Source organism: Rhamphochromis sp. 'chilingali' (assembly GCF_963969265.1).
Source record: "Rhamphochromis sp. 'chilingali' genome assembly, chromosome: 1".
NCBI classification, from domain to species: domain Eukaryota; kingdom Metazoa; phylum Chordata; class Actinopteri; order Cichliformes; family Cichlidae; genus Rhamphochromis; species Rhamphochromis sp. 'chilingali'.
In genome coordinates, this window is record NC_137929.1 from 25,461,525 (window position 1) to 25,484,578 (window position 23,054).

Genomic DNA, 23,054 nt, shown 5'->3' on the forward strand with positions numbered 1-23,054 from the left:
TTTTGTTTTTTTGTTTTTTTTTGTGTGTGTGGGCAGAGACTGGTTCTCTGCGGTGTTTTGTCTAGTGTGGACCTGGTAGGGGGAGAATTGGGGTTGGGGGGTTGGAGGGTATAATGGACATACCACTGTTCTGAAATCAAGATTGACTTAGCTGTTGCTAACTTTGTATGTCATTGTTGAAATCAATAAAACAAAGTTGGAAGAAAAAAAAAAAAACTTCAGTTCAACTTTTTTTAGAGCTTTCCTTCTTCTTTACAGTCTGATATAAAAAAAAAAAAAAAGATTTGAGCTACCATTGTCCACAGGCTTATAAGTGTTGATGACAACTTTTAAGAATACAATTCCAGTAGTTGCTTCTTTTACTACCATTACTTAAATATAGGATTGGAAAAAATTTTTGTGTAAACTGCAAACTGCCACACAATAAAGACATTTACCTACTACTGTTATTGTTTCTTTTCTTCAGCAACATGATGACAGATTAATGACCTGCTCACATTCTTTTGAAATGCAAATATGCTCTCATCATAAAGTTGATTATTTAATAAAGTTTTTTATTATTATTGTGAATGTTTTGATCATTTTTTTATTTATTCATTCATTTATTTGTATGGTGATTTGCAGCATTCATATTTTGGGTTAACCACATCTGTGTGTCACTGGCACAGACAACTTTGTTAAGAAAGCCCGATAACTGGTGTTTGAAGGTAACTGGAGAAATGCTTTCAATGTTTGTCCATGATGTACATTCATAAGCATTTGTTGTGCTTAAGTGCCTCAATAATGCTTTGCTTTTTCTTAATAAGTGTTATAATAAGTGTGGGCGACTGTGGTTCAGGGGGTTGGGAAGCTCATCTTGTAACCGGAAGGTTACCAGTAGGCGGTTGGTGAAGTGCCTTGGGCAACACACTTCACCTACCGCCTACTGGTGATGGCCAGAGGGGCTGATGGCGCGATATGGCAGCCTCGCTTGCGGCCATGCCCCAGGGCAGCTGTGGCTACAACTGTAGCTTACCTCCACCAGTGTGTGAATGAATAGTGGAATTGTAAAGCGCTTTGAGGGTCTCAAAAAGAGGTAAATAAATGCAATCCATTATTATTATAAAGTTATTTAGTGTAGTAATTAAGTGGACACGGCCCTGAATAATAAAGGCTCTTACAGCGTGTCACTCTCTTAGAAATAAGTTTGCAGGAGTCTCTCGCCCACACTTGGCTGCAAAAAGTAGAGATAACCGGAAACGGTCAGAGGAGAAGTAGGGCAAGGTTGCAGCTTCACTGGAGCTGAGAAAAGATGTGTTGCAGCTAATAGATAATAACCTATGAGTACGCTATGCAACGTGACTACTGAATGCTTGTGTAACACTATTGTTTAGACTAGAATGGGACACCCTGTAATAAAACTGTGTGACATGTTGAGATTCTCTGCAACATGTCACACAGAATGCATCTCCCTTCTAGAAGTATTGTGTAAGAGAATAAAAATGTGAAATGCTCTACTGAGCAGTGTTTAGTCTTTCATCGGATGCCTATGAGGAATCAAAAGAACTCGGTGAAGTGTTGATATTTAACACTATCTATATTTACACTTTTTCTAGTTTCTTGTATTAACTCTTTCCATACATTTCGTGTATTTCTGTAGCCCAGGATTATTTTATTACCAATTGTATTTTATTTTTATTTTATTTTAAATGTTACTTTTTTGAGCACCGTAGCACTGCTCACAGGAAGTCCCTGCTCAGTGCCAGGTTATTATTGTTTTCCATTGCATCTGTCTGTCGTAGAAGTTTCAGCGCTCTAACGTGTGAAGCCACAGAGTTAATATATACCAGTTAACAAAAAATTGATTCATCAGAGGGAACAACCGTGAACTAAAGACAATCCAAATAACGTTGATACTTACCAAATACAAAATATTAAGTGAAATGGACAGCGTACCTGGTCCATTTATGGACACTTAAAGGGACAGTATTGAACATTTTGAAGGTCGAATTATTCGGGTGAACTAAATGTTTGGAGGGGTTTAAATGTTTTGGTTCATGTCTATGTTTTATGGAGCAAATGAAATGTTCCAAATTTTAATAGTCTTAATTCACCTTTTTTTCCTCTAAGCTGAGTTTTCTCTGCCAGTCTCCTTATGAGCCTAATTGAACCTAACAAGAGTAGATTTTAAATGATTGGGTTTTTTTTTTTTTTACTTTAGATGACAGATTACTGTGGATTGGATTATTTCTGACTACTCAGTTAAAAAGGGTGACTAGTGGCGAGCCAGCCAGGAGATTGGTTTTTATCTCCAACTCATACGACAACACTTTTATTTTCGAAAATGGAACTTGACCTCTGTGAGCACTTTCAAGCTGACAGCCAGAAAAGCCTGTTTGTTACAGGCATTGAAAGACACTGTATTGGTGACGATATAACAAATTTTTCCGAGGTGAATGGTACAATCTCTAAAGTCGCCAGGGTCCCAGATGAGCCACGTCAGCCCGAAGGCAGAACACTTATAGTGTACGAGTCTGAACAGGCTATCTTAAAGATAGACCCTTCTGCCTTAGGGGAAGTTATCAGTTCTGAGTCTATGGGGTAGTGGCTTCCTTAGCATTTTTCAAGGTGAGTTTCAGGCCAGCCCTACACCCCACACTGAGACATGATCACTTGTTGAACATAACATTAATACAACAGCTGACAACATTCCCAATATTGATTAAAGTGAACCTGTAGAGCCCACAAGTGCATTCAGGCCACATACTGATACTTTTGCTAGTTCAGTGCATATAGACCAGGGCATTTACAACGCTTCGCATATTCAGAAAGTAGTGGTTGAACATATTATTCGTAATGAGCCAACTCACCCACCCCTTACAAGCACCACTTACGACTCCTACTTCAACTGACAGTGAAACTGTGAAACCAAGGCCAAGGAGCACCACCCCAAGTACTGAACCTCCTGTAAGCACCAAACCCTAACCTGTGAAACTAAAACCAAATGAAACTGCCGAGCTTGAAAGTCAAATAGCTGAGTTGATCAAACAAGTCCAAATGCTTGTCCAAAACCAAAGACATTCAACCAAACCTGAAAAATATGAGCCCAAAATTTCTTTAGCTGTTAACACCAGGAACCCAAGCGCTGCTGCTAAAGACCCTGACACTCTCCGGGCATGGTTTTGCTTTAAGTGTGGTGAAGACAATTGTATTGCAGTGGGTTGTACAAATGACGCCAATCCCACACTTGTCTGAGGGAAAGCATGCAAGAAATTGAAAAAGAAACAAGCTGTTTTTGCTGGACAACAGGCCGCAATCCTGTTTGCTTTAAACTAGTGGCAGCGCTTGTCGTGGGACACCCAGGAGCAATACATGCCCTTCTTGAAATTGAAGGAGCAGGAGGGAAAAACGTGCCATACTTGGGCTATGTTCTGACTCTTATTACATTTCCCGAGAACATTTCAGGCAAAGAACAACTAGTCGTTTTAATCCTTTTTGTTCCTGAATGTCACTTTAACAGTAAAATTCTGTTGCTAATAGGGACAAATGTGCTTTTACGGGTTTATAGACAGCTGCTACTAGGGATGGACCGATCCACTATACAGTATCGGTCCGATCCAGACCTAAATTATTGGATCGGATATTGGGGAGAAAAAAAATTGTAATCCGATACATTAAATATCACAAATTCACCTCACAAAACTTGCAACATGGCGTAAACCAGGTAGTGACCTGAAATTTCAGTTGTTAGTCGTTATAAGAATTGTTTGTGAACTAAAAAGTAAAGAATCTTTGTCCTGTTTGTCCGTGATTTGGAGAGCCCAGCGTGTGCTCCCAACGCAGGGGAAACAAATTCTGTCGGGGATACCTACCTTGGCACGACACCTGTTTAAACAATTTCGTGGTTCGAAAAAAAAGCTATAAAAAAAAACACTTTTTTTCATTACACACAAATTGCACAAAGCTCGGTGTTAAGGAAAATATTCTAAAACACTTCTTCAGTAAAGACTCAGAGAAGAGAAACACACAGAACTTCTTGCTAGCAAGGGCAGTCTCCAGACTGAGAGACTCGCGCTAAGAAACTGCCCCGGTCTTTATTTATACTTCAGTGGGTGTATGTGTGTGTGTGTGTGTCCTGCTGATCAAAGGGTCATATAACATAAAAGCACAAAAGGAAACATCCTTGGTCAGGAAGAGGGTAGTCTCCCCCTCACCCTAGATGGTTCACCCTCAGGCACGTGCAGAGGGGGGGGCTAGAGGGGCTTGAGCACCCGCCCCTTTCCTGATGGGTGCCCAAAGTGCCCTTTTGTTGAGGCAACTTTTTAAAAAAACATTTTTTTATTTTTTTTTTATGTGTGTGTGTGTGCGTGCGGAGTCCTGTCTGTGCCCCTCAACAATAATATTTAACTATTAATCACAGTTTTGCTAAATAAAAGGATCTGGCTTGCATCAGTCACATGATCACTATTAACCAATGATCGCCCTTGACGGCAGAACGCGCTGGTTACGAGCCGGGAAAGAGCTCACAAAGAGCACGCGCATTTTTTCCAGTCCGGAGCTGTAGGAGAAACACAAGTTAACTCAGAGACACAGACTGATGCGACAAAACCAGTAAGTAGGTGTACAGCGTACACTGTAGTGTGTAGCACACAGGAGTATTAGCTTATTACGTACACGTTGGTAAGTTGTCTTGTGGCAACTGACGAACGAGCGTGCTGTGTGTGCAACAGCGCGACAAACATTACCTGTCCTTTTATTAACTGCACAAGTAGTGCTGGTCATAGCTGCTGGCTACCTGTGTAAGGCTGTCATGGGTCTGTAGCTCTGTCACCGTTTTAGGGAACATATTTAGTTTTAAAGTATTCAGAACATATTTAGTTTTAAAGTAAGTTTCCAGGCTTTTCCTGCCTTTCCGGAGGGATTATATTTCACTAAAAAACGATCTAATATGCATGTCCACATAATAATTATTATAATTATAATATATTAAAAAACGCGCTGTATTTTAAAGAACATACATTAAGAAGCAGATTATATCAGATTTATATTTTAAATAAGACAAAATTTGGATTTTATAGCAGTAAAATGATTGTATCTCTACAGTTTAAAAATGTAATAAGCTTTGCCCCTGCACAGAGTGGATAGTGAAACAAATGAAATCATCATAAATACATTATTTCATATTTATTACTTCCCCCTCCTCATTGCTTTATTATTGTAGCTCTAGTAATAAATAATAATGTAAGGATTCTGGATCAGCACCATGATGCCCACAGTATATACAGTATTCTGAAGAAGGTCTAAAATGTCACTGTGTGTGCGTGCATGTGTGTGTTTTATTTAGATGGATTTTTAAAAAAAATATTACTCATGATATAACATTGTCCAGACAAGCCTGGTAAGGACATGAGGAGGAAACAGCAGGAGCTGTGTGAGGCTACTAAAGGCAGGGCTATAACATTTTTCTGTCATCATTTAGATTAAGTGCAAGAGTTGTTAGGTGTGGATAATTAGGTTATAGTTTATTGCAATAGCAAGTTGTGCCTTGTTCTCACATAGACAGCAAGTGGAGAGTGATATATGAAATGATGGGATGGAAGGAAGAAGAGAAGCAAAGAGTGATTCACAGGCAGAGCCGAGTTTATGTCACAGTTTTTCGTTGCCTTATGGTTCCAAGCGCTGTCACCAATCTTTGCATTTTGTTATTATCTCATGACACTTGTTTAATCAGCTACCACCTCTCCTGTGGACTTTTTAATGTCTACAGTCTCAGATCAACACAGCCCTGCCCTTCCCATATTAGATTCTTGATGAATGTGTGTTGTTGTTATTCAGCATGGTTCAATGTGCCCCTTTTTAACTTTGAGCACCCGCCCCTTTAAACCTCTCTGCACGGCCCTGTTCACCCTAGATGACATGGTGAGGAAGTCTAGCAGTTCATCTATATGTAAAGAAGCACTTAAACTAAAACAGACACAGCTACGTTAATCCTACCGTAAAACAATAAAACAAGGTACGACCTCTCTCATGCTCCCAGGATGTGGGGGTGCATTCCTGGAGTGCACACCAAGCCTTTTGCAGCCTGCTAGAGATCACACATCCTGTCACTACACAATTGATTATATGCCTCTAAGCATACATGGTTAAATATTTCCTAATACAAATAACTACATGCAGTATTCTACCATATGCGAACTTATATCACTAAAAGATTATACTGACTACTAAGTACAATTTTCCATTGACACTCGGTCTCAGGTTAAATGTGATAGAAACAGCTTACACTGACATCCATCTTGATAAAAGATAAGTATCGAGAGAAGCCATGTTTGCATTGATTTCCACTGTTTTGTCCTTGAGTCGCATGAGCAATAAAGGTTACCTGGTGGATTGCTTCTCGAGTTGGCTTTATTACACGTTCCTGCCAGCAAGTACCTGTCATTGTACACAATGTTAGTGACCATGCTGTTACGTTGCAGTCAAAGCAGCATTGTTTTGTGGAATTCTTATATAGCTTGAATCAGAATCAGAATATTTTATTCATCCCGAAGGAAATTAGGGTTACAGCAGGCAGCACGCTAATGGCGCATGCGCACTTACAAAGGAACCTTCTGACCAACTTTACACAAACATCACATTGGGGAGACATGTCAGAAAGGTAGGCTGATAGGAAAAAAACAACAAAAAAACTCCACTCAGACTGAGCTCCTAGTGGGAGAACAGTTTGATAACAGAAAAAACACCTCAGCACAAAAAGCACATGACTATCAATACACCATAGAAACACAAGACAAGCAACAGGGGCGGGTAAAGGGTAAGAGAGAGCCGGTGTAGACAGCGCATCCGTTCCTTCAGCATCTGTGCTGGTCCAGTTGACTGCCATCTTCCCCGGTAGGGCACAAGCATGGAAGGCGTTTGGAAAGGGAGGGGGGGGGGAATCAGTGTGTGCATATCAGTGTGTGTGTGTGTGTGTGTGTGTGTGTGTGTGTGTGTGTGTGTGTGTGTGTGTGTGTGTGTGTGTGTGTGTGTGTGTGTGTGTGTGTGTGTGTGTCCAGAGTTCAGCTGAGACAGTGTCCTTCGCCCCACCAGGCTAAGTAAACAGTCTTCCAGCCAACCCAGGTGGCCTTGCATGGAATGGGGGGAACAGTCTAAATACAGTCGCTATCAGGGTGTTTTGTTCAGCTCCAGCCTTGAGGCCGCAGCTGGCGCCGAAAGGGTCTCCGCATGAAGTGATGATAGTTTTTACTTTAGTGCAAACAACTCATATGAATTTCAAAGCTGTTCTAACAGTCCAACACTGGTCTCTCAATCTCCCGTTGGAGAGCCGTGAGCTTTCTATGATGTTATCCAAACTTACGTTCCGTGATGTTGTTGAACAGCCGGTTCTGCTTCCTTAATTCTTCGATAAGTCAGGGCCAAGCCAGCTCCGATCAGCAGCCCAGACTTCTCGTTGAGAAGGGGTGTCAATTGCATTCAGAGACCAGTTGATCAAATCCAAATCCATAATTCCTCTTTTAGGTTGTAGAGAACAGACTGTGAGAGAGTGTTCCAGGGAAAAGTAATACAAAAAAAACCACGAGACTAGACAAGGACATAAGAGGCTAAGCAGGGAAGCTAAGGGAGAGGAGGAGAGGAGAAAAAGTGCGACCGCCTTCGCTGAGAGCCAAAGACGAATGTGATGTATTAGCTTGCTGCATTATATAGATTAACAGCAATATTTTGCTGCATTAGAGTATGAGAGTGTCATCTTAAGGTCAGGCCTTCTTGTAAGGGCAGGCTTCTGTGTAGCTGCAGGAGAAAAATAGTCAGACAGAGAAAATAGCATTTAAAGGAAATGGTACAGAACAAACAGCACTAACGGCTGTCTAACACATCTAACACATCTGAATAAGTATAGACAAAGATATAACCCAGCGTAGATTGCAAAGCAGAACTAGACAGTGAAGCTTAAGGTGCATGGAGAGTTCATGTAAAGGTCACCCACACAGATAGTAAGTGAGGGCATGTGCAGGGAAATAGAAAATAAAGTTGAGACAGATAACCGTATAGGGAGGTGTTCTGATTGAAACTGTGCATGAATAATGGGGCAAACAACACAAAGTACTAACCACATAGGATAGGCAGATGCTGACTGAGGAAGTCTGAAAGCAGTATAAATGTAGCAGATCCAGGGACTGCCCTTCTGATCTGCAGATGGCTTTCGTGCTATGCACATCTCCCGCGTACACGGTGTATCAAGAATTGATGGAATAAGCGTTCTGTCTTGAGTCGTTTTTCTTGTACCAGGTCAGAATCAAAGGACCGGGGAGGGAATCCAGTTCCCAACAGTTGCTCCAGCTTGTGCGGCTGGAAATGAACCAAACAGCGACAACCACGCATCCAATCTTGATGATTCTCCCATCCCAGACCGTATTCTGGAAAAGATGAGATCCATCCCCGAAATTTTTGTTCTCGATGACATATCACATGGCCACACCACAGCTGTAGAACACCAAATCAAATTGAACAATGAAAAGCACTTCAAAGAGTGGCTAAGGCCCATACAACCAACTGACAGGGAGGCTGTAAAACAACATCTAAGAGAACTACTTGATGCAGGTATCGTTCAAGAGTCAAAGTCTTTTTGCCTCATCAATTGTATTGGTAAGGAAGAAGAATGGCTCAAAAAGGCTATGCATAGATTACTGTAAATTAAATCTAAGAACTATGCGAGATGCATATGCCCTGCCGAATATTGAGGAGACATTTACAGCTGTCAGTGAAGCTAAATTGTTTTCGGTCATGGACCTTAAGTCCAGTTACTATCAGGTACAGGTAGCCAAGGATGACAAGCCTAAGACAGCCTTCGTGTGTCCCCCTTGGTCTTTATTTATATACAACAGTAGGTGCGTTCGTTTATTACATTGGAGTGTGTGTGTGTGTGTGTGTGTGTGTGTGTGTGTGTGTGTGTGTGTGTGTGCCAGGAGAGGCTCCTCTACCTGGTACGAAGTGAAACTGCTTGTTAAGCTCTTATCTAGCAGGCACTGCTCCTTCCCTGCTTGATAACGGGTCACAGTGAATTAAAACAACAGTCTGCTGTCCCTCTGAAAAATCTTCACTCCTTTGTCTGTGAAACACAGTTTTGTAGGAGCGACCCCATCATAAAACCCCCACGGTGTGCTGCAAACTCTGTGTCTGTGTCTATGTGCACGAGCACATGAGTGAGTGTATGCGCGTACCTGTGTGTATGTGTGAGTGTGCGTGTGGATGTGCGTGCGTAACAGTTAAAGCACTATGTGCGTATATCTCTATGTACGTGCCTTCCCGAAGGTCATAAAAGTCCATCTCCCTTCCAAACCAAAGTTATTTTAGTTACAAACTTTGAGACTCCCACCCAGGCATGCCCTGAGGAATTCCCACGCAACATTAACCTCTGTCTCACTTTCACAGTTCAAACTGGGGGAGGGTCTCCTAGAAATCTACTCCTAAATTCCTGACATACTCAGGTCTTTATTACATCGAGGACAGTGTCAGTGTCTCTACAATAATTCTACATTCTAACACATTTCTAAACTCTAAAATAGGCTACGCATATCTTCAAAACTTATATTATTAAAAGATTATACTGACTACTAAGTACAATTTTCTATTGACAGAAACAAAACTGAAAGTCTGAGGAAGCTAACTGTTAATGGCTCTGCACGCAGACCACACTGCAGCACACCCAACCGCATGCCCACACACAACACACACACACACACGCGCAAAATGGGAGGTGTCACCACAAGCATGTATAAAAGAACTGTGTGATGAGCCGTATCTTTGTTTCTTCATTCATCAGCTTCATCACAGGTAAGTAACTCACTATAACATGGTTTATACAGACTTCACATTTTCTTATAAAGAAATTAAACGTTTTAGATTGAGTTGTAATTTGAGTTTTTCAATTGTGATTCTTTGTAAATCTTTAAAGTTGCACTTTTTAAAATTTAAAATGATAACTCCACTGGATAATGAAGATGTTCATCTGTAGTTTGTAAACCTTCAATTCAACTCTTAACACTGTACGTCTTTGGCTTAGAGACAGAGTTTCTCAGAAGAGTGATGGCATCAGTGACTGTTTGCAGCACCACCAAAGGCTTGTTCCTCATGTTCACGCTGCTGTCTCTGGTTTCCCTTTCAAGTGCTTGGATAGACAAGGACCAGCTGGTAAATTGTTTTTTCTTAACCTTCAGTAATTTTGCGAGTCACCACAAACAAAGTTGCTGTTGTATTTTTTAGTGTAACCACTTGTATATGATTGATTTCAGACACAATTCAAAGAAAACTATCAGAACATGAAACAACATCTGGACAAACTGAAGGTCAGTGCATGTTCAGAGAACTGCAATAAGAAACTCATGGATATATATGACCAAATATAACGTTACAACATAGTAAACTGCCTTCCTGTAATATGAAACTGTTAAATTTCCATCAGGCTCAGCGTGAGGAAGAGGTGAACTTCAATTCCGAACTGTTGAGTGAATACTTGAAGCTTATGGATCCGTTTATCGAAGTGATGAAGAGATCTACGAAAGATTCACCTGATGGTTTTTATGAAGAAGTCACACTTATGGAGAGCTATAAGAATTTAGTGGCGGTGATTAAGGTTGAAATTGACAGGAAGAATAAGAACTTGGGTGAGAAAATGGAGGAAACTGAAAAGGAACTGGGAGAGCTGAACAAACGCATTAAATGCATTGAGGAACACCGAGATGAATTGTAACTTCCATGCCAGTCATTTCATTTTTCTTTAACAATCTGTTGTATCTCTGGTTAGTTTCCATTATATATATATATATATATATATATATATATATATATATATATATATATATATATATATATATATATATATATATATATATATATATATATATATATATATATATATATATATATATTTTATAAACTGCAAACTGCCATACATTAAAGACATTTACCTACTACTACTATTGTTTCTTTTCCTCAGCAACATAATGATTAATTACCTGGTCACATTCTTGTGAAATGCAAGTATGCCCTCACCAGAAAGTTTCTGCTGTTTAATTGATGATGGTATTTATAATTGAATACTATAATAATAACTATTATTATTATTATTGTTAGTAGTAGTAGTATTGCGAATGTTTGACCTTTTGTTTGTTGAGACCAGTAGTAAAACATATGTTATTTTATGCCCGTAGTCAAGGTAGTTGAATTATGATAACAGCTGTAGGACATATATTATCCTCTAGTTTAGATGGTGTGCTGTGTATGTAGTTTAGTTCTCATTATACTCTTGGGTTAAAAGAACATAATCATTTTGTAGTTCATTAGATAAAGTGTGCATCACTCTGTATCCTTGATCGGCTGTGAATGTCTTACACTGTTTTCTTGACATGCTTTATTGTTGAATCATAAAAAGAAGGTTGTGAGCAGGAGACTCTGTGTCTAGGGCAGAAGAGATAAACCACATTCCACACCCCCACCTTCCTTAGAGCAGAAAGACAGGGAGCCAAGGTCAGGAGCCAGTCTTGCTAAGAATTAGAAAAACGTGTGAAGATGTAGCTTTTATGACTAGGTGGGGGTCGTCAGAAGCGGCTGTGAAACTCGTCGCCATTTCGAGACATGCTGTGAACCCTCTGCAGGCATCTCTCCCGTCCGGACGTTCTAAATGCTCTTAAGTGTTGAATTGTATGAAAATAAATGATTGTTGATTGAGCATTTATACACCGAGTACTGTCCTTCCTTCAGCCCAAAGATTAAAAGAATTGGGAGAATTCAACATGTTTTGTTTTTTCATTTATTTGTATAGTGCTACAGCATTCGTATTTTTGCATTGAATTGGGTTAACCACATAACCACTGGCACAGACACCCTTGTTAAGAAAGCCTGATTACTGGTGCATGATGGTAACTGGAGAAACGCATTCAATGTTTGTCCATAATGTACTTTCATAAGCATCATGCTGCATCTTACACCTTTACTAGTTTCCTGTATTGACTCCTTCCTTACACCTCACTCTCAGTAGTCAGATCATGTTTTTTGGTCCCTTCAGTTGTTTATTATTAATGATCTTCAGGGTGATTCTTAGTAGTGATGGGATTTCTGGCTCTTTTTAGAGAGCCGGCTCTTTCGGCTCCCAACCGCCTCTTCAGGTTGTTTTGTTGCTTTAATTAATTTATTATTAACAATAACATAAAATTATGCACAAAAGGAATTACTAATGTAAAAAAAAAAGTGGTTTTATATATGTTTATATATAAATATATGCGGTGGCCCCTAGAGACAAAGCACGTACAAACTCCAAAGCACATTTCTAGCGTTAACTGAACTTCCAAAGCAGAGCTACTAGATCACTTAAATTACACAATTGAAAGCATATGTGTATTGTTTTTGTATTTACACACAAGCACGCATATATGTTCAAATAATTAAAAAAAAAAAAAAAGTTCATTTACCTGTTACTACCACACACCAAATCCGGTTGTTGGTACTTCTTGGCTTGTGTAGCCACTAGGTAACAAAAGCTCAACACTGCGCCCAGCATCCTGGAGCACTTCTGTTGTCTTTTGTACATGTTTTGAAGTTTGTACGTGCTGCTTTGTCACTTCAAAGACCCGGCTCTCAGAGCCGCTTTGTTCGTTTGGGCATTCGTTTATATACAGTTCTCTTGAAGTCCCACCATCCATCCATCCATTTTGCTCCGCTTATTCGGGGCCGGGTCGCAGGGGCAGCAGCCCAAGCGGAGAAGCCTAGACCTCCCTGTCCCCAGCCACCTCCTCCAGCTTATCGGGGGAACTCCAAGGCGTTCCCAGGCCAGCCGAGAGACTCTCCAGCGTGTCCCGGTGGGACATGCCCGGAAAACTTCGCCCAGGAGGCATCTGTTATGATATTTTGATACCACGGTAAGCATTTACGGGATATTGTTTTATACAGGAAAACTGTTACTCAATAAGGCTCATCTACTAGTTGTTTTTCTCTTTCTCTGTGACCCAAGAATTAATGTGTAGGACTCACAAGCTGGTACCCCAAGGTCGAAAACACCACAGAGATGAGACCACTTCCTTACTCCCATCCTCCCTTCCTTATCTCTTAGAAAAAGGCTCGTTAAAGGCTAGGTGGTTTGTCTCAGAATTCACTAATGAAAGAACTCTGTATTTTATGTCTAGGAGTGTATTTTGCTGGGATGATCATAAATTATAGCTGAACTGATAAACTACACAAGGGATACTTTGCTCAGAAGGCAGGAAGACGTTTCCTTATTTAGTCTGTACCGGTTTGAACTGGGAAAGCTGACACACGAACCTTTTTTTTCTCTATATAAACTGCTGTGTATCAAATAAACCTTTGAGTTGATTCTGGGAAAGCAATCTGAACAGTTTCTGTATCACTTTGTTCTCCTAGCTGCTCCCGATATCGTAACTAACCCCGCTGAACGGCATACCTGAGTGTTACTTTGAATAATTAGGAGTCTTATAAGGAAAGGACAAACTCTGCTTATCGCTCACGCCACGGAGGAAACCCGGGAAGGCAATTTCCTTCAATTTTGGTGTCAGAAGTGGGATTCCTGACAGAAGGTAAATATGCGTCTTTCATATTTATATAAAGACCTATTATACCTCTCTCAGTGATCGATCCATAAAAAACGGGATATGCTGACGAAGTTTCACTTAGTGATCCAGAGAGATACACTGACTGACTTCCTCAGTCCCCGAGTAAAGTAAATTAACCCTTGTGTGGTGTTGGTGGACACAGGAAGTTGCCTGTTGTCTTGAATATTTTAATTTTGTTTAAAAAATAATAATAATTAATTGTTTAATTAAACGTACGTTAAAAAGTGAGAAGTTGCTCACTCAGAAAAAGTGACACAGGAAGTCGCCTGTTGTCTTAAATACTTCTCGTTAAGTCAGAAGTTGCTCAGAAAGAGTGACACAGGAAGATTGCCTGTTATCTTGAAACGTACGTTAAAAAGTGAGAAGTTGCTCACTCACAGAAAGCTAGTAAATAATTAAATTTAATTTTGTTAAAAAAAAAAACAAACAAAAAAAAAACAAAAGAAAACTGAAAACGGGTCTCACAGATCCGATTACCATACAAGGGTTAAAAGCAGTAAATTAAAAGCAGAAAGACACAGGAAGTTGCCTGTTGTTTTACGAGAAGTTGCTCGTTAAGCGAGAAGTTGCTCGCTAAGTGAGAGTTGCTCACACAAACAAAAAATTGCTAGCAATAAATTTAAAGTAACCTCAGCTGTGCCGCAGCGAAAATACTAACATAAATCCTTCAAGCGTGTAAACCCCTCTGGAAATCACTGAACATGGGTCAGAATAATTCAAAAACCACAGACAAGTCCGATAAAAAAATCAAAATTACCTGTAAAACCAACAAAAATTAAATTTAAAGTCTCAAACAACAGCTCAGTACGACTCCCATTTCCAGTTACGTGTAACCCACGTCCACGAATCGGCGAAGACTTCCATGATTACGTATCCAGAACATGCGGAAGTGCTTATGTGACTGACTTTGTTTACAACTTACGGACTATAAGTTCAATGCATTCTAATTTATTTCCGGAGCCTTATCCCGAACGATTATCGCCAGAAAACAGGTCAGTAGAAATGTTGAATATCATTTGTGATGAGAAAAGTAGTCTGCTTAAAAAGTCCTGTAGAAAATATATGATAGAATGCCGCGACGTGATGCATCAAATGTTACCGCTATGGAAAAAGGGACCGGAACCAGGTGTAGATACTTTTACATCAAATAAAACTAGTGCAGGCTCCAGCATAGAAAATAAATCTACCGCGGGAAAAGCTAGTCTTGCATGCTCAGCCATTCAGCCCACAGCCCCGCCGCCTTACGAAGATGAGACCGAATTAATAGTTGCTGCAGCAGCCGCATGCAAACAACGTCAGCGCTTTGATCCAACCAGCTTAAAAGACAGTGACACAGAACCTGAATCACATGCAACGGATCTTAGACACCTAATTGAACAAGATCAGGAAAAACAATATATACGCCGCGAGGAAGAATTAGCAGAACATAGAAAGAGAGAAAAACTTTTGAAAGAAGAATGTGAGGAACTTATGAAAAACAATTTAGACGTCTATGAAGAAAAACTTTTGCATCAGGCAGTGTCCACAATAGACACCCACATGAAACGCCACGATATCGTAGCTAGAGGTTTAGAGGTAGCTAAAGAAATACCTGTTACCCGAACTTTAATAAAGACTTATCTAAAAGGAAAAAAGGAAAAACAAAGCCGGAATGACAAAGGTCCTCACGCCAACACTCGCGGTAGTAAACAAACAAACCCAAAATCTAGTGACGTCAATGACGCTTACCCCTTTATGATAATAGGAGATCAGTGTTGTATTCAGCCCCCTAAAATCTCAGAATTAGTGACAACTATTAAAGAGCTTCCCAATCCTCTTAAAAATCCTACAGCCTTTGTCTCTGCACTACAGAGAAGTACCAGATATCACCATTTGGGTGGTCCGGATTACAGGTACATATTGTGTCAATGCATTCCTGGAGTAACCGAGTCACAACTCATAAGAGAGATAGGTGAATTAGACCCAAAGCATGATAAAGCATCCACAACTGCAGAGTTTTTGTGGGTAAATAATGACAAAATCACCGATTTCTTTAAGAATCTAAAGAAATTCCTGCTAACAATGTCCAGAGACAAAATTGACTTAAATGCAGTAACTATGTGTAAACAGAAGCCTGATGAATCTATCCTAGTATTCATAAAACGCTTTATGCACTGTTGGACAAGCTAGAGGTGCAAATTTAGCTCAGTTTTCCAGCAGCCGCAGACACCCAAAGCAAAAATGAATTTGTGTATTTAATTTAACACAAAGTGTGAAATGTTTGCTGACACTGATAACAGCTTATGTTTTCTCTGCCCTATGTACCGACATGATGGAGAAGGAACATCCTCTGTGTCAGCTGGACCCTCAGCAGAGAATGAACTCAACATCCTTTTTGTCCGGTACTCTATGTCACACACTGTGCCAAAAAAACGTGTACAGACGCCACTAACAGGTAATCCCATGACTGGGAGCCACACTTTTGTTTCTCTCACACTGTTCAACAACATGATAACTGCTCACACAAGTGAAGGTCAAACAGTGATTTTGTTACATAACTCAGACATAGGTTACGAAATATGTCGTCACATACATCTAACCTACCCTATCCACTGTACTATTTCTGCAGTTACATTGCCAGCTGAATACCAGAATATGACATTATGGTCAAAAAGTGAGAATGATATAGGATTTATTGACTGTATACCTTATCACGCACAGCTAAAAAAAAAAACAATAAGCCAGTATATGTCAAGCAACATCCCATTTCTGCCGAAAAAGCCGCAGCCCTAGATGTCATGATAGGAGATTTAGAGACTACAGGAGTAATAAAGCCTACAGTATCTCCATATAATACTCCTGTCAATCCTGTGCCAAAGCCTAACAAACCTGGCGTATGGCGTTTCACACAAGACTTAAGACAAATTAATGCAGTCATTATCCCTTTGCCACCTCTGGTCCCAGATGTCCCCAGCATATTGACATGTATTCCATCCACAGCCACACATTTTACTGTGGTGGATTTATGCTCTGCCTTTTTCTCAGTGCCTGTGCATGAAGATACACAGCCGTTATTTGCATTCACACATAGAAATAAGCAGTACACTTGGACTCGTTTGCCCCAAGGCATGATAGACAGCTCTGCTGCTTTCTCAATGGTGCTTCACTCCTCCAGGGCTGCACCCTGATCCACATGTGGATGACCTCCTCCTCTGTGCTCGGAGTGAAAAACTATGTCAAACTGCTACACACATGCTTCTCCAGCACCTCCAAAAGACTGGCCACAAAGCATCTGCAAAGAAAATGCAGTACTGTCAGACTTCTGTTCAATATTTGGGATTCACACTGTCTCACGGAAAACGTTCCATGACTGCAGACAGGGTCAAAGCTGTGACCTCTGTCCCTCGTCCCACTACACAGAAGGAAATGTTGTCCTTGCTGGGCATGGTGAACTATTGCAGACAGTGGATACCAGACTGTTCTTTTCATGACCACATTCTGCGTGACTGTTGTAAAAAAGACAAGCCTCCTCGAATACTGTGGTCCACAGAAATGACTGCCTCTTTCAATGCATTACAGGGAGTGCTGACCTCCGCCCCTTGTTTGGGTCTGCCTGACTACCACTTACCTTTCCATCTGTACGTTACAGAGAACGGCACGACCTGCACAGGTGTACTGGCCCAAGAGCATGGCAGTGGCTACCGTCCAGTAGCCTTCTATTCAAAGGTATTGCCAGCAGTAGTTCAGGGGATGCCGGCCTGCCTGAGAGCAGTAGCAGCTTGCTCTATCATGATAAGGGACTGCGAGAAGCTTACACTCTCACATGACACTATTCTACACACCAATCACCAGGTCACGACCATTCTAGCAAACATAACTACACAACACATGACTGCACAACGTCGCTCAGGTTATGAAGCTACACTGACCTCCACAGCAAACCTCACCATAAAAGCAAGCAGCACACCCAATTCGCCAGCACATTTATTGATCCATATGCTGTGTTCTTCTGACCGACAGGATGGCTCAGACAGGCTTGACGTTCATGACTGCATGACACGTATACAGGAATCCACAGCACCACGTCCAGATTTAGAGCAAACACCTATCCCAGACTCAGCCACGGTTTATGTGGACGGGTCCTGTTCAAGGCCGAATGACAACTCATTTCTTTGTGGCTATTCAGTGGTGACATTGCCTGACATCATACTAGAGGCTCACTCATTACCATTTCACTCAGCACAAAAAGCAGAGCTCATGGCTTTAATACGCGCCTGTGAGCTCCATTTGGATAAGCGTGTGACAATTTACACAGACAGCCGCTATGCGTTTGGCGTCGTACATGACTTTGGCACATTGTGGAGACAAAGAGGATTTAGATCTGCTGATGGAAAACCGATTGCTAATTCTGATCTTGTGCAGAGACTTTTGCAGGCTATACAGCTGCCATCGGCCGTTGCAGTTGTAAAAACGAAAGGACACAGTACAGCTGACACAGACGAAGCAACAGGTAATGCCTTAGCAGACGTGACAGCCAAGGCTGCAGCTGCATCGCAGCTCCCACCTCCACAGGAAGTATTATCTGTGCCCCTACAGCTGCCACTTGTTACACTCCCAGACTATTTCGAAACAAATGTTGATTTAAAATTCATACAAGCGCAAGCATCTGCCTGTGATTACACCTATTGGGAGAATAATGGCTGTACCTTAGATGACAGAGATGGCCTATATAAAAACCTTGAGGGTTTGATTGCCCTCCCATCTTCCCTGCTGCCAGTCCTTGTCCGACATTTTCACGGTGTGAGTCATGTCGGACAGGGAGGGGTAATAGGGGCAATAAAATCAAGATTTGTAATTGAGAAAACATTGCATGCAGTAAAAAGCATATTAGCAACCTGTCTAACATGTGCACGAACTAATGTAGGAAGACCAAAAGCAGAACATCAGCATTTACCACAACCAGATTTTCCATTTCATACATTACAAATTGATTTCACACACATGCCAGCACAAGGAAGCATCAAGTACTTACTGGTAATAGTGGATCAATTTAGTAAATGGGTAGAAGCTTATCCAACCTCAAAAGAAACTGCAGAAGTAGTCTGTCAAAAGTTGTGCAATGAAATAATACCCAGATTCGGAATACCTCACCAAATTAACAGTGATAGAGGACCTTCATTTACATCAGAAGTAATTCAAAAGTGTACTAAAACTCTAGGAATAGACTGGAAATATCATGTGCCATACCATCCTCAGAGTTCAGGAGTTGTAGAAAGAATGAATAGGACCATAAAAAATCGCCTGACTAAAGCAATGATAGAAACAGGAATGACCTGGATCAAACTACTTCCTCAAATCCTCTGTGAGATTAGAATGACTCCATCCGCAGCAACCAAATTATCTCCATTTGAAATAATCATGGGAAGACCATTTCCAACACCATGGTCAGCTTCCAGAGGGGCACCGCTATTGGAAGGGGACATAGACACTGCATTGTCCGACTATGTCCACAATCTGGTAGAAACACTGAATAATAACTATCAGAAAGTTTGTCTCTCCCAGCCTCTCCCCTCCACAGATCCAACCCACAAGTGGAGACCAGGGGACGCGGTGCTAGTGAAGTCACTAAAACCAAGAACACTCGGGGAGGCCGCGTTTTCCAGCCCCCAGACTGTACTGGCAGTGACGAGAACCAGCATCCTAACAGATGGACAACCTCAGTGGATTCATGCCAGCAGGGTTAAGACCAGCCCAATCGGACCATCTCAGGCGTCGGATCAAGCAGACGACATCTCCGGCGAGCCAGCGCCCGGAACTAGAGCAAATAAACACACACGGGTAGATGACATCTCAGGCGAGCCAGCGCCCGGATCCAGTGCACACACGCAATCACTGATTAACACACAACGTCTGAAAGAGCCACAGCAAGGTACTCGAACATCCAGCAGGAATAGAAAGCCAAAAGTACCACATGATGTCTAACCTGATAAAGCTAGACTCACTCCATCCTGATAATGAAGAAAATGAAATGCCCATTGTCATCATACGGCGCTTATTCGATGTCTCTCGAACCTGGGACCAGGCCAGAAGACGATTGAAGAACTGTTTTTCTTATATATTTAGGTTATTCATCATACTTATCGCATTAACCTTAGGATTTTTCTTTGCTATTTTGTATTGTAAACTGCAACCATGTTCACATTTCTGCAGGTCATATTTTGCTGACGATACTTGATGCTCTATTTTGCGAGACACCTAATTAATGCACTCTTAACGTTCCCTAAAATGAGTAAATGACAACATAGACGCCACTAATAAACCATTTTATGCACCCTCTAGAGTAGGAGTCAACTCCTGGTATGAAAATGCTAGAACAGCTGCTCGTGATTTAGGAAACAGCAATTGTTATGTCTGTTCAAAGGGTAATCCAGAACAGGTTATAGTGGGATACCCAATCTCAGGTTTTCCCCTGACAAAGATGCTATTCAAAAATGATGAAAAGGGGCCCTTAACAGTAACCCTGATTGAAGCGGTGCGAGTAGAACTAAGTCCTTTAGATTGTTTACTCATATACACAGGACAAGTCTCTAGTAAGGATGTCAGCATGATTAACGACTCTACCCACCCCTGTAACCCAATGAAGCGCCCCGAAGACCGCACTGAACCTGTCTCGCCCCCAAAACAGGTGCGCCATCACGCAAATATCTTGATGACATGCATACACCGACCAAAACTTGAAAACATAAATTATGACGCGCAAAACTATACATTTTTTTCTGACTCTCCAGGAGCACGCTGTAACGAAACATGGCTAGCAGCGAGTGTTGACAGGACACAACATAGACATATGTTTTTTTATCTATATGCATATATAAGTACGCATTCAGATAACTCCACAATCCTGCATTCGCCCAACACACTAAACGACTCGTACTGGGGAGGCATATTAAAAGGCTTTACAGCTTCGCGCCTGACCAGACCAATCCCACATGCTTATTGGATGTGCAATAATACCCTTAGAGTGGCTTTACCTGTTAATTGGACCGGTACCTGCGGTCTAGTAACTTTAGCTCAAGAACTACTAATACAACAAACCTCAGATCTGCCTGTATCCAGCAAACGTACAAGACGCTCCACTTACTCACATAACGTTTACATAGATGCTATAGGGGTTCCACGCGGGATACCAAGGGAATTGAAGGCACAAGGGGAAATATCCGCAGGGTTTGTCTCACTAATACCGCATATACAGGTAAACAAAAATGTAGCCTGGATCAATTATGTTTATTACAATCAGCAAAGACTTACTAATTTGACCAATACGGCCCTTAAGGCCCTAGGAGAACAGATGTCGGCTACCTCTTTAATGACCATGCAAAATAGGATGGCCTTAGACATGCTGTTAGCTGAGAAAGGAGGTGTTTGCGCGATGTTCGGAGATGTTTGTTGTACTTTCATTCCCAATAATACCGCCCCTAACGGTTCATTCACACTAGCTATGAATAAACTTGAAGCATTGCAGATAGAACTAAGAGCCAATGCAGGTCACGGTCAGTGGCTAGACAAGTGGCTGCAGGACACGTTTGGAAAATGGAAGGAACTAATTGTAGCTTTTGTAACCATTGTAGCATGTATTATTTTGTTTTTGATGATTATTGCCTGTTGTGTGGTACCCTGTGTACGTTCAATAATAACCCGTATAGCTACTACTACAGCTACTTCAATGTATTTGCAATTGGCACAAATTGACCCAGATTATGTGTCAGATGTCATCAATGATGATCCTGATGTATGTATTGAGCATTAGATTGTGAATTACTCAATCGTCAAAGAAGAGACTGACGTTTTCTTCTTTTTCTTTTCTTCTTTTTAAGATTTTGATATTAAGCTCACTCGAAGGCACATTTATGATTTGTTTCACATTTATGATTTGTTTCACATTTATGATTTATCTTTATATTATGTTATTACATTCTGTCTTTATACTATGTTATCATTACATGATAAAAGGGGAGAACTGTTATGATATTTTGATACCACGGTAAGCATTTACGGGATATTGTTTTATACAGGAAAACTGTTACTCAATAAGGCTCATCTACTAGTTGTTTTTCTCTTTCTCTGTGACCCAAGAATTAATGTGTAGGACTCACAAGCTGGTACCCCAAGGTCGAAAACACCACAGAGATGAGACCACTTCCTTACTCCCATCCTCCCTTCCTTATCTCTTAGAAAAAGGCTCGTTAAAGGCTAGGTGGTTTGTCTCAGAATTCACTAATGAAAGAACTCTGTATTTTATGTCTAGGAGTGTATTTTGCTGGGATGATCATAAATTATAGCTGAACTGATAAACTACACAAGGGATACTTTGCTCAGAAGGCAGGAAGACGTTTCCTTATTTAGTCTGTACCGGTTTGAACTGGGAAAGCTGACACACGAACCTTTTTTTTCTCTATATAAACTGCTGTGTATCAAATAAACCTTTGAGTTGATTCTGGGAAAGCAATCTGAACAGTTTCTGTATCACTTTGTTCTCCTAGCTGCTCCCGATATCGTAACTAACCCCGCTGAACGGCATACCTGAGTGTTACTTTGAATAATTAGGAGTCTTATAAGGAAAGGACAAACTCTGCTTATCGCTCACGCCACGGAGGAAACCCGGGAAGGCAATTTCCTTCAGCATCCTTGTCAGATACCCGAACCACCTCAACTGGCTCCTTTCGATGTGGAGGAGCAGCAGTAGCTCTACTCTGAGCCCCTCCAGAATGGCCGAACTTCTCACCCTAACTCTAAGGGAGAGGCCAGCCACCCTTCGGAGGAAGCTCATTTCTGCCGCTTGTATCCGCGATCTCGTTCTTTCGGTCACTACCCACAGCTCGTGGCCATAGGTGAGGGTAGGGACGTAGATCGACCGGTAAATTGAGAACTTCGCTTTTACACTCAGCTCCCTCTTCACCACGACGGACCGGTGCAGCGTCCGCATCACTGCGGCTGCAGCACCAATCCGTCTGTCGATCTCCGGCTCCCTTCTCCCATCACTCGCGAACAAGACCCCGAGATACTTAAACTCCTCCACTTGGGGATGAGTTTAAAATCATATGCACAAATTTAGGAAACAAAGTTATTTGCATCCATTTACCTTTTACCCTTTTTTAACTAACCATTTCAAACTATTTACAGAACAATCAGCTGTTCTACATTCAATAAGATGCCACACAAATTATTTGTGCCACTTCAAAAAAATAATTTCTGTCCAGTATAAAGGAGAACATCACAGCCTGATGCCTGCAGGTCTGACTGCAGCAGGTGTATCACTCCTGATTCTACCTGGAGACAGTAGTCACCTCATTGTTCTGACACACAACACAAAACTATCCACAACACATTAACTACACAAGACCAACTACACACTACAAACACGCTAAACCTCACAAATCTCTCACACCTCAAAACTCACTCTCTCTTTTTCTGCTGTAT

The 23,054-nt window shown here is 41.2% G+C and overlaps 1 protein-coding gene and 2 long non-coding RNA genes across 4 annotated transcripts; 2 read left to right on the forward strand and 1 right to left on the reverse strand.

Moving 5' to 3' along the window:
• Positions 1 to 4,566: 4,566 nt before the first annotated feature.
• LOC308402251 (uncharacterized protein) lies at positions 4,567 to 10,851 on the forward strand. 2 transcript variants are annotated; one of them, XR_013972719.1, is made up of 4 exons: positions 4,567 to 4,590; positions 10,040 to 10,167; positions 10,269 to 10,322; positions 10,439 to 10,851. XR_013972719.1 is itself a non-coding variant. In XM_080890938.1 (4 exons), exons 1-4 carry the CDS (start codon positions 9,768 to 9,770, stop codon positions 10,724 to 10,726), a joined length of 513 nt encoding a protein of 170 aa, XP_080747064.1. In that variant the 5' UTR covers positions 9,656 to 9,767; the 3' UTR covers positions 10,727 to 10,851. The 2 variants fall into 2 exon arrangements, 1 of the variants encoding a protein (XP_080747064.1); XM_080890938.1 differs by lacking the exon at positions 4,567 to 4,590 and adding an exon at positions 9,656 to 9,810.
• On the reverse strand, positions 6,500 to 9,512 carry LOC308402339. The gene is made up of 2 exons (XR_013972736.1): positions 8,088 to 9,512; positions 6,500 to 7,767 (listed from the first exon to the last, which is right to left on the reverse strand). It is a non-coding gene; the product is annotated as an uncharacterized lncRNA (long non-coding RNA).
• Positions 10,852 to 13,645: 2,794 nt separating the features above from the next.
• Positions 13,646 to 22,083, forward strand: LOC308411511. Its single transcript, XR_013974401.1, has 2 exons — positions 13,646 to 14,590; positions 19,140 to 22,083. It is a non-coding gene; the product is annotated as an uncharacterized lncRNA (long non-coding RNA).
• Positions 22,084 to 23,054: the final 971 nt, after the last annotated feature.

What these genes read in the sequence shown, in the direction of transcription:
- LOC308402251 (XM_080890938.1), top strand. Translation starts at nt 9,768, where the DNA reads ATGAGCCGTATCTTTGTTTCTTCATTCATCAGCTTCATCACAG. An exon ending in ATTCATCAGCTTCATCACAG is followed by an intron (nt 9,811 to 10,039) that starts GTAAGTAACTCA and finishes TCTTTGGCTTAG; the next exon opens with AGACAGAGTTTCTCAGAAGA. An exon ending in GGATAGACAAGGACCAGCTG is followed by an intron (nt 10,168 to 10,268) that starts GTAAATTGTTTT and finishes GATTGATTTCAG; the next exon opens with ACACAATTCAAAGAAAACTA.